General features: G+C 41.4%; 2 protein-coding genes across 5 annotated transcripts in view; one reads left to right on the top strand and one right to left on the bottom strand.

Annotated features, from left to right (window-relative positions):
* Positions 1-8357, bottom strand: part of WAPL (WAPL cohesin release factor) — a 75457-nt gene extending 67100 nt beyond the window's left edge. The window contains exons 1-3 of one of the 4 annotated variants that reach the window (XM_055538038.1): positions 7795-8249; positions 7124-7291; positions 4554-5068 (exon numbers count right to left, since the gene is read on the bottom strand). In XM_055538038.1, coding sequence (XP_055394013.1) covers positions 4554-5046 — 493 coding nt within the window. In that variant the 5' untranslated portion in view covers positions 5047-5068; positions 7124-7291; positions 7795-8249. Of the gene's footprint in view, positions 1-4553; positions 5069-7123; positions 7292-7794 lie in introns of those variants that run through there. The other 3 variants (XM_055538044.1, XM_055538031.1, XM_055538023.1) reach the window with 3 other exon arrangements.
* LOC129657489 (translation initiation factor IF-2-like) lies at positions 7300-8696 on the top strand. The gene is made up of 4 exons (XM_055587763.1): positions 7300-7355; positions 7447-7693; positions 7771-7901; positions 7967-8696. Exons 1-4 carry the CDS (start codon positions 7300-7302, stop codon positions 8694-8696), a joined length of 1164 nt encoding a protein of 387 aa, XP_055443738.1.
* The last annotated feature ends 8575 nt before the right edge of the window (positions 8697-17271 follow it).

A 17271-nucleotide genomic window follows, 5' to 3' on the forward strand; every position in this document is an offset into this window, starting at 1 on the left:
CAAACTTTCCAGAACCCCTCATATATCTCTAGCTGCCCCTTTTCTTCTCTCCTTCAAACATCTTTAACAAGTTGTGAACACATGCCAAGCCCATTTGCCACTGAGTACACACTGCTCCCTGTGTACTCACTTCTATTCAAGTTATATTAGTGATTACCTGCACTTGTGTTATTGGTCAAACCCTGAGAATGAACGTCCTTTCACTAAGAAAATCTTTTACAAAAAACTAAAGTTCTACTTTAAAACAAATCTATTTACTTGAAATTACACTGTCTCTCTCAGAATTTGCATATTGTTAAATTTCCATACAGAATTTTTAGAAATTAGCAAACAGAGGGTACCTATTAGCAAAAATTAAGGTCAGCTTTCTTCAGTATTTATAACTGGTTTGGCCACCATTCTTACTAAAAAGAAAACTATTTAAACAGAGGCAAGAGGTAACACATAATTTGTTATTTGTTCAAGTTATTTTCAACTTCAAGAGGAAAACTCGTACAGTGACAGCCTGTTATTTTAAATATAAAGCTTTAAATATGATCGAATTAAGTTCATTCACATCAGAATACAGCAGGACTGTATGAAAAGAACACTTTAGGTGTTTCTCAGCTCTTCCACTTAATAGTTCAAGTGATTCAACTTCTTTGAAATATGCTTTACCTCCTCTAAAATGGGAATAAAGCCTCCCTTAAATAGTTGAGATTAAAGATCAACTGATATGAAGGGCTTAGCACAAAGTAACAACAGGCATCTTACCCTCTTCCCTTAAAAGAAGCTGATTTTAGGAATGACAAGTATATTCTATATGACAAATACATTCAAGAGCTAAATGAAGGTAGGTAACTCTTACCAATGCTATACTTGCAGAATTCTTTAATCCTCATTAATCACCTGTACTTTATCCAATGAGTAGATGACAATCGCCTCTCAGGTCACAAGTCCCTGGCCTACTTTAAGCTTTCAGGAATAGAACAATTCATTTCCCTTTCTAAAAACGATCTTCAGTTCTAAATTAAAGTTCCTAATTTCTTGACAGTAACAGCCCTCTAACTTATACAAATACTCAGTACAGTTTTAAGCAAATAGAAAAAAAAACTGGCTACAAAGACAGGCATGCAAAATAAGAGCCTATGCCATAGTTATCTCAATATTTGGCAGGGTATGTAGACTGAATCCCAGCTGGCTAGCAAGGAAAGTGTGCCAAGTACAAATACAAGTCTTTGCACACTTTATTCTAGAACCCAGATTAAAAACCTGTAGCAAAACGCACAAAGATGGAAAATAGGAGTAGCTGTATATAAAAGGCAAGAGAAGCTTTCTTTTACCCCTAATGCACATAGCTCTGGATGCCAAACTTTATAAGAATACTCCAAGATCTCTCAAAAGGCCAAGTTTCTAGGTCCTGTTAAGTCATTTTTAAGTTTCACACTTGTTTGAGATTTCACTGGCTTTAATGAAAACTTCCATTCAAGTATCTACAGATAAATTAAGATATCCTAAATCCACTTTAAAATAAACCAGGAGACAGAATAGTGTACACAATAGATGGAACAAGATTTGCCGTATATTGACAACTGCTGAAGCTACAAAACAGGCACATGAGGTTCTTTTAATGTTCTATTTTTGTGTGTCTAAAAGTTCCACACTAAAAGTGTGTGTGTGTGTGTGTGTGTTTTAAATTAAGATTAGGATGTTTTAGCAACTCAATTCTTCCCTGCAGTTCTCATTTAGTTTGTACTCTTGCATGGGTAGTAATCCTGATGGGTTCCCTTGCCCATCAAGCATTTGGAAAACAACAACCACTACATTCTATCATGACCTCACTCTGGATTTCGTCTTTAAATAAGCCACAATCTTAAAAAGCACTATCTGATATAAAATATTTAAAACAAAGAATTTTAATAGTACCTAAAAGTTAACCATATACTACCCTATAAAGAGATCCACTTTAAAACTTAAGGCCAGGAAAAATGATATAAGCTTGAGCTTGGATAAGCCCTTTTCACTGATGTGATATAATTCTGCAGCAAAAAAATGGTATGAATGAGCAAGAACATCCCACTGGAAGGATACTAAAGAACCTAACTTGTGCACTTTGAACAGAATGATCATAACATTTCTCACAGGTTCTTAAATAAAATGCCTGTATATGACCTCCAAAGAATTTCTGAGACCTAAATGGGTACAACAGCACTTTAATCTGAAGTCCAAAATTTCATCATTCTCCAAAGATCTCTAATTAAAAAAAAAGTTTTGGAAACACTTTAGATTTATAGAGACCGCTTTTATCCAATCCTTAGGTCTGAATCTCTAAACTCCAACTAAAATCAGGAGGCCTTCTGAACACTCGTAAAAGCAACGACAAACTGACAGACAGAATGCAAAAAACTCTAGGCGCCGAGAGATGCCCAAATTTTAGAGGCAAAAAGGGAAGGTCATAAAGTTTCAAAGTATTCCCTGAACTTATTAACATAAACTTATAAAAAGTTTATCTTTTACATTTTGTTAGGGATAGGGTAAGACCATCAGAATTCGAAGTACTCCCTCAAAGTTCCCTTCTTATCCTACAGCAAGCTACCAGGGGTGCTGTGGCTCTGGATGGTCAAGGGAGAGGAGCAAGTAAATATTCACAGTGCTACACCATTCCCTTCCAACTAAGGCTGCCTTGTGAAGAAAGAAGAGCAAGATGTTCTTGAACATCTATTTTCTGTATTTTAGTATACACTTTCCCCTCACAAACCCGTTATAACGGAGTTTGGATTCCCAGTCAGTCCACAGGATCAACACCAGAACAATTTAGCTACATTAGACCGGCAAGCTAAAACCTCATTTTCACAGAAAGAGTTGTTTCCAGTTCTCATCGAACAACTTCAAATGGCAGTCTGGACATGTGTAGGTTTAACACCAGTAAGACTATATAAGCAGTTGCTGCCTTTGAATATTTCACTTCCAAGTTCCTGTTTCCCCATACCTCAACATTTATCCTATTGATACCCTCTGCCTGCCAGTGATGCCCCTCTCTTTTCCAAACACAGTGCTTGAGAAATCTGTGTCTGAGTACCTTCACCCACTGCACCACTTCTCTATCCTCATCTCCCTTTTTCCAGCCCATCTGCCTCACACTGAGCACTGGACACTAGATAACTGACATGGAAGAGCATTTCCAGAGCCTAACAGAGTGGAGGACACAGAGCAGGTGGTTAAAGTTTTGAAATATCAATAAATGAATCTCAGTCCAATTTTGCCACTACCCAAACTAGACTGTTACTTAACCTCTTTGAATCTCATCTATGAAGCTAAGAGCACTGAATTCAAGTTAATTTTGGCTCAATGGTTCTATGATTAGAAAACATTTTTTTTTTTAGAAAACATTTTTAACAGCTGATCTGGGAAACTGCTTTTCTGCTCATTTTTAATAAAAACTGAACCTAACCTTAAGTTATGAACAACAGCTCAGGAGAAATGTGGGCAAAGGAAAAGAAGAGCCAAATCAGAATTAACCAGGAGATCAAGGGAATGACAGTAACAGCTGGCTCATCCTCTCATCCAAGGGTGAGAAAGAATGAAAAATGTTCAGCATTTTTTTGTGGAACTATGCTAGGCAAAGTATTTGAGGTGCCTTATAGAAAGACAGTGTCTTACAGAAAGACCCCAAAGGACAAATTCCTCTCAAGAAAACTAGGAAGTTTTGTCTTTACATCTTTTTAAAATATGAGCACTATGTAACCTTTTATTATCACTAAATTTTCCCAAGAAGTCAAGAACTAAGGTTTGTTTTAGACCAAAGTGTGAGCCTTATTGCTCAGCCCTACACTGATAAAGTCCACAAGCTATCTCCCTTTCCATCTCCAATCTAAGCTCTACGGTCTTTTAATTAATTGCACTTTTTTAATCATTTATTACTGTAAGTCTCAAATCCTTTACAAAAACAAGTAAAATATATTGTTTTAGGAATAAACACTAGATGCCAGATTTACAAGCTAACATTTTAAAAATACAACTGGTTTTGTAGATGGAAATCTATTAATACAAATTACTACTGGCACCAAGCCCCCAACTAATTTCGATTTGCAGTCAAGTTCAATTCTACATTTCCACTTAATACCTCCTTAATCTTTCTAGTTTTGAAAGAAAATCTAACACCCCTAAACTTAAACCTTATTGTAAATGCCCATCTCATTTTCATTATCAGTAACTATCCAAATCCTCCACAGTAATAGAAGTGAGACACTGTGCAATCCTAACACAACAAAAAGAGATGTTTCTTAACGAGAACTGGATTAAGGACAAATGAAATATCATTCCCAAAATGTACAGTCTGGAAATTCCCAAGTTAAGTAAAATTTCAACTCCTAATTGGTTTCTTGAATTTCTTAAATCTCTTCTACAAAATTATCTTTGGTCCCCATTAATTATAAATGCAGAAAGAAAATTTAAGAGGTGTAGTATTTCAGAATCTAAAGTCAAAATCATTTGACTAAATTACACAAAACTCTCCTGGCTCAGAATAAAGAAAATCATTGTGAAGAAGGAAAAAAAAGAAAATCAAAACTTACCTGAAGTCATTAATTTAGCACAGCTACTTCTGCTTGCATCATCTTCTAAGACACGGTTTGTGCTCTTTTCTTTCCCAAGCAAAGTATCCTCCAAACGTAAGCATTTATCAGATACAACACTGTCTTCACCCATCACATGACTAATTTTGCTATTAGCTTCAAGTACAGACGTGACCTCTTCCAACTGAGCAGCTTCACTAGATTCTGTATAAGAGGGACCTTTAGCTAAATTCTTTGAAGAAACTGGTAGAGATTCATCATCACTATCAAATCCAAAAGGATCTCCAGTATTTTCTTCTTCTATCTTAGGTTTCTTCGGAACTTCTTGGATATCTGGTTTGAAATTGGGCCTCTTCTGTCCTAATTTAGCCATAAATGTGGTTTCTCCCCACTTTGTGCTAAGGGTGGTCCGTTTGTTGGAAAAGACTTCATCAAACTTTGAACTTCCATTTCCTCCTTTCCTACTATATGTTTTCCCAAATCTGGATGTCATTTTGACACCTGTTTCATATTCTCTGTGGGAAAAAAAGAGTAAGAAAATATATAATCATCAAATATTTAACAAGTGTTAATACTGAATACAAAAATAAGAAAATAGGGATTCTCCCCATACAGCTTTTCCACATTCAAGATACAAATCCAAAAACAGTTAAATAAATAAGGGGAGGGAGTATAGAGAGGCTCATTTTTTATCCTATATACTTATATCAATCTTTTTTATGAGTACATATTCATAGGCTATTTTCAGAACAAGAAAGCCTAACATGGCTTTTTTTTTTAAGTTTCAAATCAATCTACTTACTATTCTATCAAATTTTACCATAAAAAATAATCTGAATAGGCTAATTACCCTTAATATAATATATTAAGCACAAAATGTTAATTTTTTTCAGGATCTTAGAGATGTCAAATAGCTGACTAAATATAGTTCTTTGAAATTTCAGAGCACTTACTCATATGAGGGGTGAAAAGTCAGAAAACTGGTGCTATTTTCTCACATATTAGAACCTGATACTTTTAATCCAACCTCAAAGATCCTGAGTTTTGGTCTAACATAATATAAACTATGACTTGAAAAATATTCCGTACTTGGTCATTTCCCTTAATGCAAGAAACCATACTCATCTTTCTCCCTTCCTTGTCCTCATAGTGCTGTGCTCATTTTCTGAACTACATTTTCTGAAGCTAGTGAACTCCAGCATATTACACTGACTGGTCCAGGGATTATTAAAAGAAAAAAAAAATTGTGAATTTATGTTCCACTCTGATTTAAGACAAGATAAAATTATTTATCTACATGCTAAGTACTAGGACAAAAAAAAATTTCAGGACAGCAAATAGAGTCAAACAAGGTACCTTTTAAACATTATCAGTCCTTATCCATTACTCACACTTTGACCTTCTAAAATTTAAATATCAATAAATTAAATATAACCAGGAAAAAAAGTGAACAATTGCCTAAGGGCTTGAAAAAAACTTCATACTCTTGAAATTTACAATACAACAATCAGAGTGATATTTTGACCTATATTTTTAAATGTTTTTATCTATTAGTTTAAATGTTTCCCTTTATTAACTTAATCCTCCCAGTTTATAGGGAATCTCTATATATTCAGCAGAGGAATTTGCCCTCTCATATTTTGGTTAGAAGCCAATTCTAATTGGACAAAATAATACTTAATTTAGTCATTATACCCATCTACTTTTAAGAGAAAACTTTCTAATTTGTCTGAAGACCTTTTAATATGTCAAAAAACTTTTTTCTGAGGGATATCTATTTCCCCTCTTACTGTAGATTTACACTAAAGAATCCTGTCTGTCTTGTTAAGCATAACCTAAAGAAACTAAGTGTATTTGGCAGCTACAAGAAACACAAAATAAGTCATTTCTTTTCATTCCTCCCTGAATGTACAGCCCTAATCTACAGACCTACATTTACATATACACCAACAAAGCTAAAACGTTTCGGATACACTAGCATGGTAATTACCTAAAAATGCTGACTAAAGGCTAAACCAAAAACCTAGACTTGGACTACTTTAGGTCCACACCAAAAAAATTCATGGAAAAATGGTCCTAGAACCATAAAGCATTCACTGTGACAAGCTGAAAGTCTGCCGACGAATACTTGATACCAAGGAGTTAATTATTTTAACTGATAAATTATGCTTTTTTTTTAAGAACCTATGCCTTCGAAAAATATACATTGAAATACTGATGCAATAATGTCAGTGATTCTCCAACTTTAAGGTGTGTGGAATGGAAAGTGCAGAGATGAGAAAAATTTGGTTAAGAGTTAATAACTGTTGAGTCTGAAAGATGAATACATGGGAGTTCATTATATAATATCCCCTTTGCTGGTCTTTATACAGTTTTCCATGTCCTTTTTTTTTTTTTTTAAGTCACCAGACAGACAATTGTAATGGCATTATCTAAGTAAGACTAGAGTGTAAAGTATGTAGAAATTCAAAAATAAGTGTGTAGACGTATTTGACATTATATTTCAAGTATATTCAAGTTAAGAACACAGGCTATCTTGCTCAGGCTTCAAACTCCAAAGATTACCTTACCAAAAAGGAAAGAACGATTCACAACTAAGTCTTTTTGGTCGTTGGGCCTTTGCCTCAGCCCAAAGCTTGTCGAATTTTCGGGGAAGTGCGCTGGAATAAAGAAGTCCTCACACTTAACCCCCAACCAAATCCAGAGTCCTTCAGATCTCCACGGGCTTAGGGGCTTCCCTGCAGGAATGAAAGCCGGAAAGGCCAAACCTCACCACCCAGAAATCCTCACCTGGGGGCGGCGGTGCGCTAGGAGGTGGCGGGGAGAAGCGGCCCCCCTGCCCCTGGAAGCTCACGCAACTTTTCTCCTCCCCACCCCCACCTCCACCTCCCAGGAAAAGGGATGTTGCTTCCGACGCCCCGGAAGCCTCTGCCACCGAATCCCCAGGGTGGTGGAAGGCCTCAGCGGCGGCCAGAGGCAGAGGAAAGGCAGCAAAAGATTTCGGCCTGAAACCAATACACTTGACCGCGCCTGGGGAGGGAAGTAAATCAGCCGTCGCTCAGAAAGAACTCAGAATAAAGGGAAAAAGAGGAAAAAGAGTTCTTCAGACCGTTCCGCTGCCCAACTTCCTCAGAGACCGGGTGGGTGAGATAGAAGGACTTCCATCACCCGCTCCCAGACCCCTGCCTCCTCCACCCTCGGCAAGCTCCGGGCCTAGGCAGCCGCCCGAGACCTCACTTACCCTCGGCGCCTGGCGGGTGCTTTAGCCTCGGGCCGCCTCCGCCTCTCCCGCTCCCAACGGCCCACGGGCGGGCGCCGGAGCCCCGCGCGGGAGAACGGGGCCGGCTGGTGAGCGAAGAGAGGCAAGGGGCTCCGCCACCGTCCGAACCCGCGACTCAGCTCTCTGTAAATAGGAAACCCGGTGGAGGGGGGGGAGGAGTGGCGGCACCGCAACTTCCCTCCCCGCCTCGAGCGCCGCCGGCCGGGCCCGGGCCTAGGCCTCCCTGGCTGTCGCCGCCGCTGGAGCTGGTACCGGAGCCCGCTACGTGCCCCCTATGGGCCGCCGTCGCCTCCTGCGCCGCCGCTTCCGTCGGTGAATGGTCAGCGCTAGAGTTTGAACAGGGCCCTGAACCATCTCAACGCCATTTGCGCTCCCGGCCCCCACCTCCTTCCTCCAACAGCCGCTCGCTCCGTCACTCCGCTTCCCACAGGCCCCGCGCGACCGCCCGACCCCGCAGCCAATCGCGCGGCTGCTTACTCAAACCGCCGCGCAGGCGCCGCGCCCCGCATGGTCCGGCGCCCGCCATTGGTCCGGCCGTGGGGCCCGACGGGAGTTGTAGTCCCGGTCCGAGAGGTCTAGGTGCTGAGAGCCCGACGCGGGAGCGGGCAGCGGGAGGAGCGGTTGTGGCTGGCCTGGCCGGCCTCGGCTCGCGAGCGAGCGAGTTCCAGCTCCTGGCCCCGCCGGGAGACGCAGGTGCAGCGGAGGAGGACTGGGGGCTCAGTGCAGGCGGCTGTGTCAATCGTTTCCCCTCCAGGGACTCGCCGGTGTCTGGGGACGGTGGGTTGTGCAGCTGCGCCGGGCCTGCTGGAGTCGCCGCCTGGGAGCCGGGAGACCGGGAGCTCGCGGCTCGGAGCGGCTCTTGACCCAGACTGGCTGGTGCTGACCTGGCGCAGTTAATGACGGCGGGAACTGGGAGGCCCTGGTAGCAGGGCACCCGATCAGTGACCGCACCCCGAAGTGATGTCGGTCTGGCTTTTTAATGCTCTTCTAGGATCCCCTGGATTCTTACTTTCGTCGTTCTTTTCTCCTTCAGTCTGTCCCGAAGCCGTTAAAAGTGACCCCTGAGAATATTGGATGGTATTAAGGAATTATCCAACCTTGTTGGATGTGATGACGGTAATGTGGTTAGGTTAAGGAGAGAAGGCGGGGGGAATGGCAAAATACTAAAAGTTTTGACAGATAAAATGATCAAGTGTCTGGGAAAAGAACTCCAACAAACACTGATGGAGGGAAAATAAAACAACCCAGTGGGGTGTGTTTCATTGCTGATGCTGTGTTATGCATGAACTTATTCCAGTTTCTCTGCTTGTATATCTGAAATTTCTCATAATAAAAAATTTTATGAACCAGTGATTTGTCTCTGGAGAAGGCAAGGAGGTAGATGATGGGAAGGAAGAAAATTTATTTTTCTCTATACAACATTTTGTGCTGTTCGAAGTTTTTTCCTTGTCAATGTATTACCTATTCAGAAAATTGTAAATTCTTGTGATGGTGTTCTACGACTACGGTGGGAAGACAGCCTTTTAAAGAGTTAACACAATTGGTTTCCTCCTAAGAGAGTTTCATGATTATTTGGGCTCGGACGGCCCTGCTGTTTGGTGAGAGGGGTGAATGATGATCCACCTGGGAAATTAGAAAACTACTAATTGTTTTCAGTGAAAAACCTACCTCTTCTTCCACAAAAGTTAATTTACTTTGAGTGCACCCAGAAGTTACCAAACTCCTTCAATATATTGGCAAAATCCAGACAGACAAAAAATAGTTTAGACATTCTGTAGCCCTTCCCAACAGAAATTTAAGGTGGATTTTAGCTTGACTGAGCTGTTTTACTTTTGTACAACTGCTTGCAAAATTTACATTCTGACATTTACAGTTTCTGAAATACCTCAATACTTGATTGTTTCAAAACCAACTCTTAAATAGCTTTATTCTAATGGAAGTTATAACAGGTCTGTGTTCCACAGCATGTGACTTTTATTTGGGTCAGTTTTGTCTTTTTAAAAAAATTGGCATAGCATCTTGTTTTATCAGTTGGTTTGAAGACTCCCAGCAGAGGTGCAAGCTGCACTTACTATAATTATTTAGATGACATGGTGGTGGGTGCTAATTAAGGGGTAATTATCATCAGAGGCAAAGGCTAAGATCAAAAAGCTGAAAGTGGTGGCGAGACAATTGCAGGATCTTTCTGTAAAAGAGTACTGTGAACCCTCTGGGACCAAATGATGCCCTCACACAGCTCATTACACCCTGGCCTCGCTGGCGCTTGGCACTTAGCTGGGTCAGTGACTTTGCATGAAGCTTAAGTGGAAAAGTAAAATTTTTAAAGAAATAGCTAGTCTATGAAACTCATTTTGAGAACTTTTGGTGCAGTAGGCATGTTAAATAATGGAACTCAATGTTAAATTCTTGCTACTTTAAAGAATGACCCCCATAGTCAGAACCTGGAAGTTTCTTGGGAAAAGCAAGAATCTCTGTCCCCACCCCAGCTCCCCCAAAAGCAGAATCTACACTTTAACAGGATTCCCCCAGGTGACTGGTCCACAGATTAAAGGTTAACGTGTTAAGTTGCTCAGTCATGTCTGACTCTGCTACCCCATGAGCTGTAGCCCTCCGGGCTCCTCTGTCCATGGGATTTTCCAGCCAAGAATACTGGAGTTGGTAGCCATTCCCTTCTCCAGGAGGTCTTCCCGACCCAGGGATCCAACCTGGCTCTCCTGCATTGCAGCAGATTCTTTACCATCTGAACCACCAGGGAAGCCCCAAAGGTTAATAAGTATTGTTTTAAAGTATATCCATTGCATTTGACGGCAATCTAATTTCTTTTTGTTAGGATGGGGGAGAACATTAAGAACATACTATGCATTAGATACAATACCAGTCTCCTGAGGGAAGTCATCCCTATTCTACAAGTGAGGTAATGGAGATGTTGGCATTTGCTCGAGGTATTGTAACTAATGAGGGAATCAAACTTTTTCTTAGGCATTCGATTCACATTATTATTTACAGACCTTCTTAAATCTGATACTGCTGAAGCCCAGCTGAAGAATTGATGCTTTTGAGCTGTTGTGCTGGAGAAGACTCTTGAGAGTCCCTTGGACAGCAAAGAGATCAAACCAGTCAATCCTAAAAAAAAATCAACCCTGAATATTTGTTGGAAGGACTGATGCTAAAACTTCAATACTTTGGCCACCTGATGTGAAGAGCCAACTCATTGGAAAAGACTCTGATTCTGGGAAAGATTGAGGGCAGGAGGAGAAGGGGGCAACAGAGGATGAGATGGTAGGATGACATCGCTGACTCAATGGACCTTGAGTTTGAGCAAACTCCAGGAGATGGTGAAGGACAGAAAAGCCTGGCATGCTGCAGTTCATAGGGTCGCAAAGAGTTGGGCATGACTTCAGTTCAGTTCAGTTCAGTCGTGTCCAACTCTGTGCCCCCATGGACTGCAGCACACCAGGCTTCCCTGTCCATCACCAACTCCCGGAGCCTACTCAAACTTGTGTCCATTGTGTCAGTGATGCCATCCAACCATCTCATCCTCTGTCATCCCCTTCTCTTCCCGCCTTCGCCCCATGAACTATAGACCACCAAGCTCCCCTATCCATGGGATTCTCCTGGCAACAATACTGGAGTGTGTTGCCATGCCCTTCTCTGGGGGATCTTTCCAACCCAGGGATCAAACCCAGGTCTCCTGCATTGCAGGCAGATTCTTTACCATATGAGCCACCAGAGAAGCTCTTCTGGACAAGACTTAGTGAATGAATAACAAATCTGGTACGTGATTTGAAAAAATTGTACGTGTGTGCATTGAGTCTGTAGAAGTTTGCTATATGAATACTGAAAAGAGCCGTGCTAGGGCTCTCCACCCTCATATGACCCACACTAAAGACAGGTGGAGAGCTTGCTCACTCCAGGGCCCCTCCTGGGGGCAGGTCAGACTCTGGATGTGCAGGCTGGACCACCACTTTACCCTTTCCCTCCCTGGTTCCACTGAGGCAGGCAAACTTGGCCGTGGCCTGGAGTTCCATGCCAAAGAGAGTAAACTGGACTGCGGTATGGATAACGCAAGGACAAGCAGGTTTTGTTTTATTTTTTAATTTTATTGCGTTTGGTTTCTTAGTTCCCTCAGCTTGGCCTCCTGCCCATCCCCATCCCCTGAGTCGCTTCTCTTCACTTCATTTGAATCTGCTCACATACACACCCAGTAGGTGTTTTTCTCTTTGCTGTTATGCTTCTATGCAAAGCTCTTAGATGTCTGCTTTTTGTTTTCCATTAAATCTCATATGTATTCCAGAAACTGGAATGGACCTGAGCTAAGCGTGTACCCTTTGATGCTGCAGGCTGTCCTTTGTGCCGCCTCTAGTGGAGGACAGCATCCCTGCTACCTTGAGTTCCACTCAGATGGACTCTAGCTGAAAAGAGAAAATCCCACAAAGAAAACTAATAGAAGAATCCATTCTGCCACTGTTGTGCCTTTGTTTCAGCCCTGGCATAGGAACTGTCCAAACTGGAGTTGCTAAATAGAGCTGTGCAGTCTTTTTCTGATAATGTGTAGTAAAATGTATTACAATTTATATAATTCAATTCAGAGAACTACACACATTGGCTGGAGGAAATTTTTCCTTTTCACAGAATGTGGAATAAAATTATCTTAATAAATCGTACACTTAACATATCAGTGTGTGACACAACTGTGTCACAAGCTGTGGGGCCAACCCTGCCTTTATCACTGATCCTCCCCAACACTTCTCTCTGTTCTGTGAATACTGGGCTGATAGGCCTTTTCAACTAATCTCCCCCTGACCAGCCTAGTTTAAATTGTGACACACCTGTTCTCAAATGTTCCCTATTTCCCCCTTATTTTTCTTTAGGGCATTTATCTCCTCATCCAACATATCACATATTTTGTATATTTTCTCTATGAGGGCATGGATCTTTGCTGAGTATATAGCCCCATTTCTTTCTTTCTTTTGTGTAAGATTATATCCTGAAAGGAAAGTGACTTGAAACTAACAACAGTTTCATATAAACTGTGACTCTGTAAGTTGTTCACTGAGTTTTCCCAAGGGGAAGGGGGCTGCTTTCTGGAGCTAGCTTTTGTTCTTGCTTTGGATAGGTTTTCATTTTGAGAATTGAGATGATGAATACTACTATAATCCCAATTACCTTGTTTTCTGGGATAATTGGAATATGTTCTTGGGAGGTGGTGACATCCTTTGGGGAATAAACTGCTGTCTAGGTAACTGAAAGACAAAGCAAGGGAAATTCTTTGGGGACAGGCTGCGTGATGAGGATTGGAATCCAGCCATCTCTCAAGGACTGACTATTTGACCCTTGTCTAGAAACAGCCCTCTTCTCCCCAGGATCCTCTCCCCGAATGCTCTATGATACCCCTCCCCTCAAAAAAAAAAAGCCTCCTGGTGCTTTCCATCATCAAAATTAAAATCCCAACCCCTATCCCTTCCCACTTTGCCAAGCCTGCCTCTGTCTACAACTAGAACCTGCCAAACCAGCTCCTGCCCCAGGGTCTCCATGCAGCTCTTCCCTCCACTGGTCCTGGAGATAAGCACAGGGCTCCCTCCCTGACCTCTGCCTCTCTCAGGGCTTGGCTCCCATGTCTCCTCGGTAGGACCTACCCTGCCCTACTGTCCTACCCTGTGCTGCTTGGTTTAAACCCCTCACCCTGCCATCCCCCACTCCATATCCTTTCCCTCTTGTCTTTCTCCGTAAAGGTCATGTTTGTTTTACATATTAACTTGTTTATTCATTTCCTTCCACTAGAATATAAACTCTATGAGGATCGGGATTGTTGACTTCTGTTCAACAATTATTGTAGTTGAACAATGATACCTCACAGAGAGAAAGCATGCCGAAAATATTTGTGGACTAAATACCTCATAAATTATGTTGAAGTCTTCTATATCTTTACTTATTTTTTTATGTACTTGACCTATCATTAATTGCAAAAGTTACTTTGAAACCTCTCATGGTAAGAGGAATTTTGTCAAGGTTTTTCTACAATTCTACTTTTTTTTAATATATTTTGAGAATATTTTATTGGGCACAGACAAGTTCAGCATTGTTATAACTTCCTGGTGGTGTTGAAAGCTTTAAGTAATATGGGAGATGAATTGCCAAAATTGCCTGAATTTTCCATCACTCCCTATACACATACCTCTCACCATGTGACTTTGCAGCTCCTCCCAGAAACTGGGCTGGCCTTGTAACTTGCCTCTGCCAAAAGAATGTGGCATAAGTGATAAATAGTTCTGAGCCTGAGCCTTCAGAAACCTTGAATGCTTCCACATTTTCTCTTGGATCCCTGCCTCCACCATGAGAACAGGCCTGGGCTAGCCTGCTAGAGGATGAGAAGACATATGGAAAAGAGCTGAGGTCATCCTATACCAGTCAACAGCTAGCAGATCCCAAACAGGCAAGCCCAATCAGAATCAGCATAACCACCCACCTAACCTGCAGCTACTCAGAGTTGCATACGTGAGCCCACCTAGGACCAGACAAACTGCCCAGCTGACTTACAGACTCATGAGCAATAATAACTAGTTATTAAGCCTGTGAATTTTGAAGTGGTTTGTTATACAGTATTATTGTGTCAATACATAATTGATGATTAATGCCTCCTCATTTGGGTCTCAGCCCCCGAACAGCTTTCTCGACTACTCTGGCAATCTAAATCTGCTTCCCAGTCTCTATATGATATGTGCTCAGTCTCTCAGTCGTGTTCAACTCTTTGCGACCCTATGGACTATAGCTTGCAAGGCTCCTCTGTCCATTAGATTTCCAGGCAAGAATACAGGAGTGGGGTGCCATTTCCTCCTCCAAGGTCTTCCCAACCCAGGGATGGAACCAGTCTTTTAATGCTCCTGCATTGGTGGGCAGATTCTTTACTACTAGTGCCTCCTGGGAAGCTCCAGTATAATAGAGATGTGTTATTTTCTCAATAACACTTGCTGCCTTCCAGAATGATTTGTTGACTTCTTTACTGTTTCCCACACTAGACTGTCAATGGTGTGATCTCAGAGACCTTGTCCACTCTATTTCTCTGCTCCATCCTCAGCACCCTAGCACAGTACTTCACTGTCCAGCTGTGTGTGGCCACTAAACACTGGAAACATGTTCAGTCCAACCTGAGATGTGCTGGAAATATAAAACACTGGGTTTTGGAGGCATAGTACAAAAAAGTATATAAAATATCTCAATTTTTATATCGGTAAAATGTTGAAATGAAAATATTTTAAATACGCTGTGTTAGGTAGAATTTGTTAGTAAAGTTAATTAACTTCCTTTTTACCTTTTTAAATATAGCTATTAGAAAAAGTAAATTTGTGCCTTGCACTGTATTTCTTTTGGACAGACAGAATCTATAGAAGTTGCTATAAAAGTTCAGTAAATATTTATTGAAGAAAAATGTAAAAAAATATATTTATGAAAAGAAAATGAAAAAATATGTATATATATTTATCAAGCAACAAAAAGACATGGAAGAACCTTAAATACATATTACAAAGAGGAAGAAGCCAGTTTGAAAAGTCCATATACCACTTAACTCCAACTATATGACATTCTGGAAAAGCAAGATGAGTTGAGATAGAGTGATTGCCAAGAGATTTACAGGGAGGGAGGAGGAGTAATGAATGAGTGAAGCAGATTTTTTCAGGTTAGCGAAAATGATTCTATATGATACCGTAATGGTGTGCACATGATATTATGCATGTGTCAAAACCCATAGAACCATAAAACACTCGAACACTAATGTACACTTGAGACTTTAGTTAACAATGTATCAAGAAAAAAAAACAATGTATCGATATTGGTTCATTAATTGTAACAAACACACCATGCTAATGCAAGACAATAATAAACTGGGGGTGGGAAGAGAGGTATGTGGGAATTCTCTATCATATGCTCAATTTTTCTGTGAACCTAAAACTGTTCTAAAAAAAAAATTTTTTTTTAATGAATTCACACACAGCCACCAGAGTGATAATTTGTAAAACATAAATGGAATAAACCACTTACCTCTTTTTACAAACTTTTGGTGGCTCCCCAACTGTCTACCAGAAGAGAGTTCACATCCATTGGTATTTGCAATGACATTGACTGCACCTCCCATTCTGCTTCCTCTTCTACCTGTATCACTACTCAAGGATCACAAGCCTTCACTGCAAAACTCACTCAGTCCCCTCTGCCTGAAAAGTCTTTCTTCCTCTCCATTTGTGAAACCCTATCATGAATCACATACTGTCTCATATAAGTCAATCATTCTCTATCTCACGTTTCCCTAGTTCTAAATTAAAAGTAGATACAGAAAACTAGGTATGTGGAGTTTGGGCAGTTTTGAAGTTTTGTGCCTCTTTCTAGTAAGTTTAGAAAATGGACATGATGAATGTATGTATTAATCTTGAAAGTGTTGAAAAAGAATTCTGACAGCCACAGGTGGACTAGAGATTAATATCCTTGAGATGGAAACAGTGGAAGCAAAACAAGGCTATTGAATGTCAGTGAAGATCTGCTTGGGCTCACCTCCTAGGTAGGAGGCAGTGGGATACCCTGTTGGGAGCAGGATCCATCCCAAACTGTGAGGTGGTGTTAGCTGACTGTCTGGCTACAGTGACAGGAGACAGGCCTTTGGGTTGTCACCTGCTCTGAAAGTCAATCTGTCTCTGACTGCTGCTCACCCAAGCTAGGATGCCAGGGTGATTGGGTTTCATGTATTTCACTTGCAGGGCAGATGATAGCATAGTAGTGACATTACCATCTCTACTATCACACAGTAGAACCTCAGTAGAGTGTGTTGGAGAAGGAAATTGTGACCCACTCCAGTACTCTTGCCTGGAAAATCCCATGGGCGGAGGAGCCTGGTAGGCTACAGTCCATGGGGTCTCGAAGAGTCAGACATGACTAAGTGACTTCACTTTCACTTTTCATTTTCACGCATTGGAGAAGGAGATGGCAACCCACTCCAGTGTTCTTGCCTGGAGAATCCCAGGGACGGGGGAGCCTGGTGGGCTGTCGTCTATGGGGTTGCACAGAGTCGGACATGACTGAAGCGACTTAGCAGCAGCTTAGTAGAGTGTGTGAGAAAACAAGTGAGCAGGGCTTCCAGGTGCAGAGTTTACAATGCAGATTTCCCTACCTCTCCTTTTCAGGGATTTTGGTTCTATTATCCAACCACTATGCTGATGGGAAACTTAATGATTTGCCCAAGGTCACCCAGCTACTTAGGTGTCTTTCTCCAAAGGTCACAGGCATGAAGCATGTACTATCCTGGGCCCTTAATATCAGGCCACGAAGAGGAATGCCATTCCTTTGCTGTCATTTTAAGCCAGAGGTCCAGGCCTACCTGGAGAAGAAAGAATCTGGTTGAGATTTTGGAGGTGTTTAGAGGAAGAGGCCAGGTTGAAGTCAGGAAAGGACTAG

The sequence above is a fragment of the Bubalus kerabau genome, chromosome 1, assembly GCF_029407905.1.
Source record: "Bubalus kerabau isolate K-KA32 ecotype Philippines breed swamp buffalo chromosome 1, PCC_UOA_SB_1v2, whole genome shotgun sequence".
NCBI lineage: Eukaryota > Metazoa > Chordata > Mammalia > Artiodactyla > Bovidae > Bubalus > Bubalus kerabau.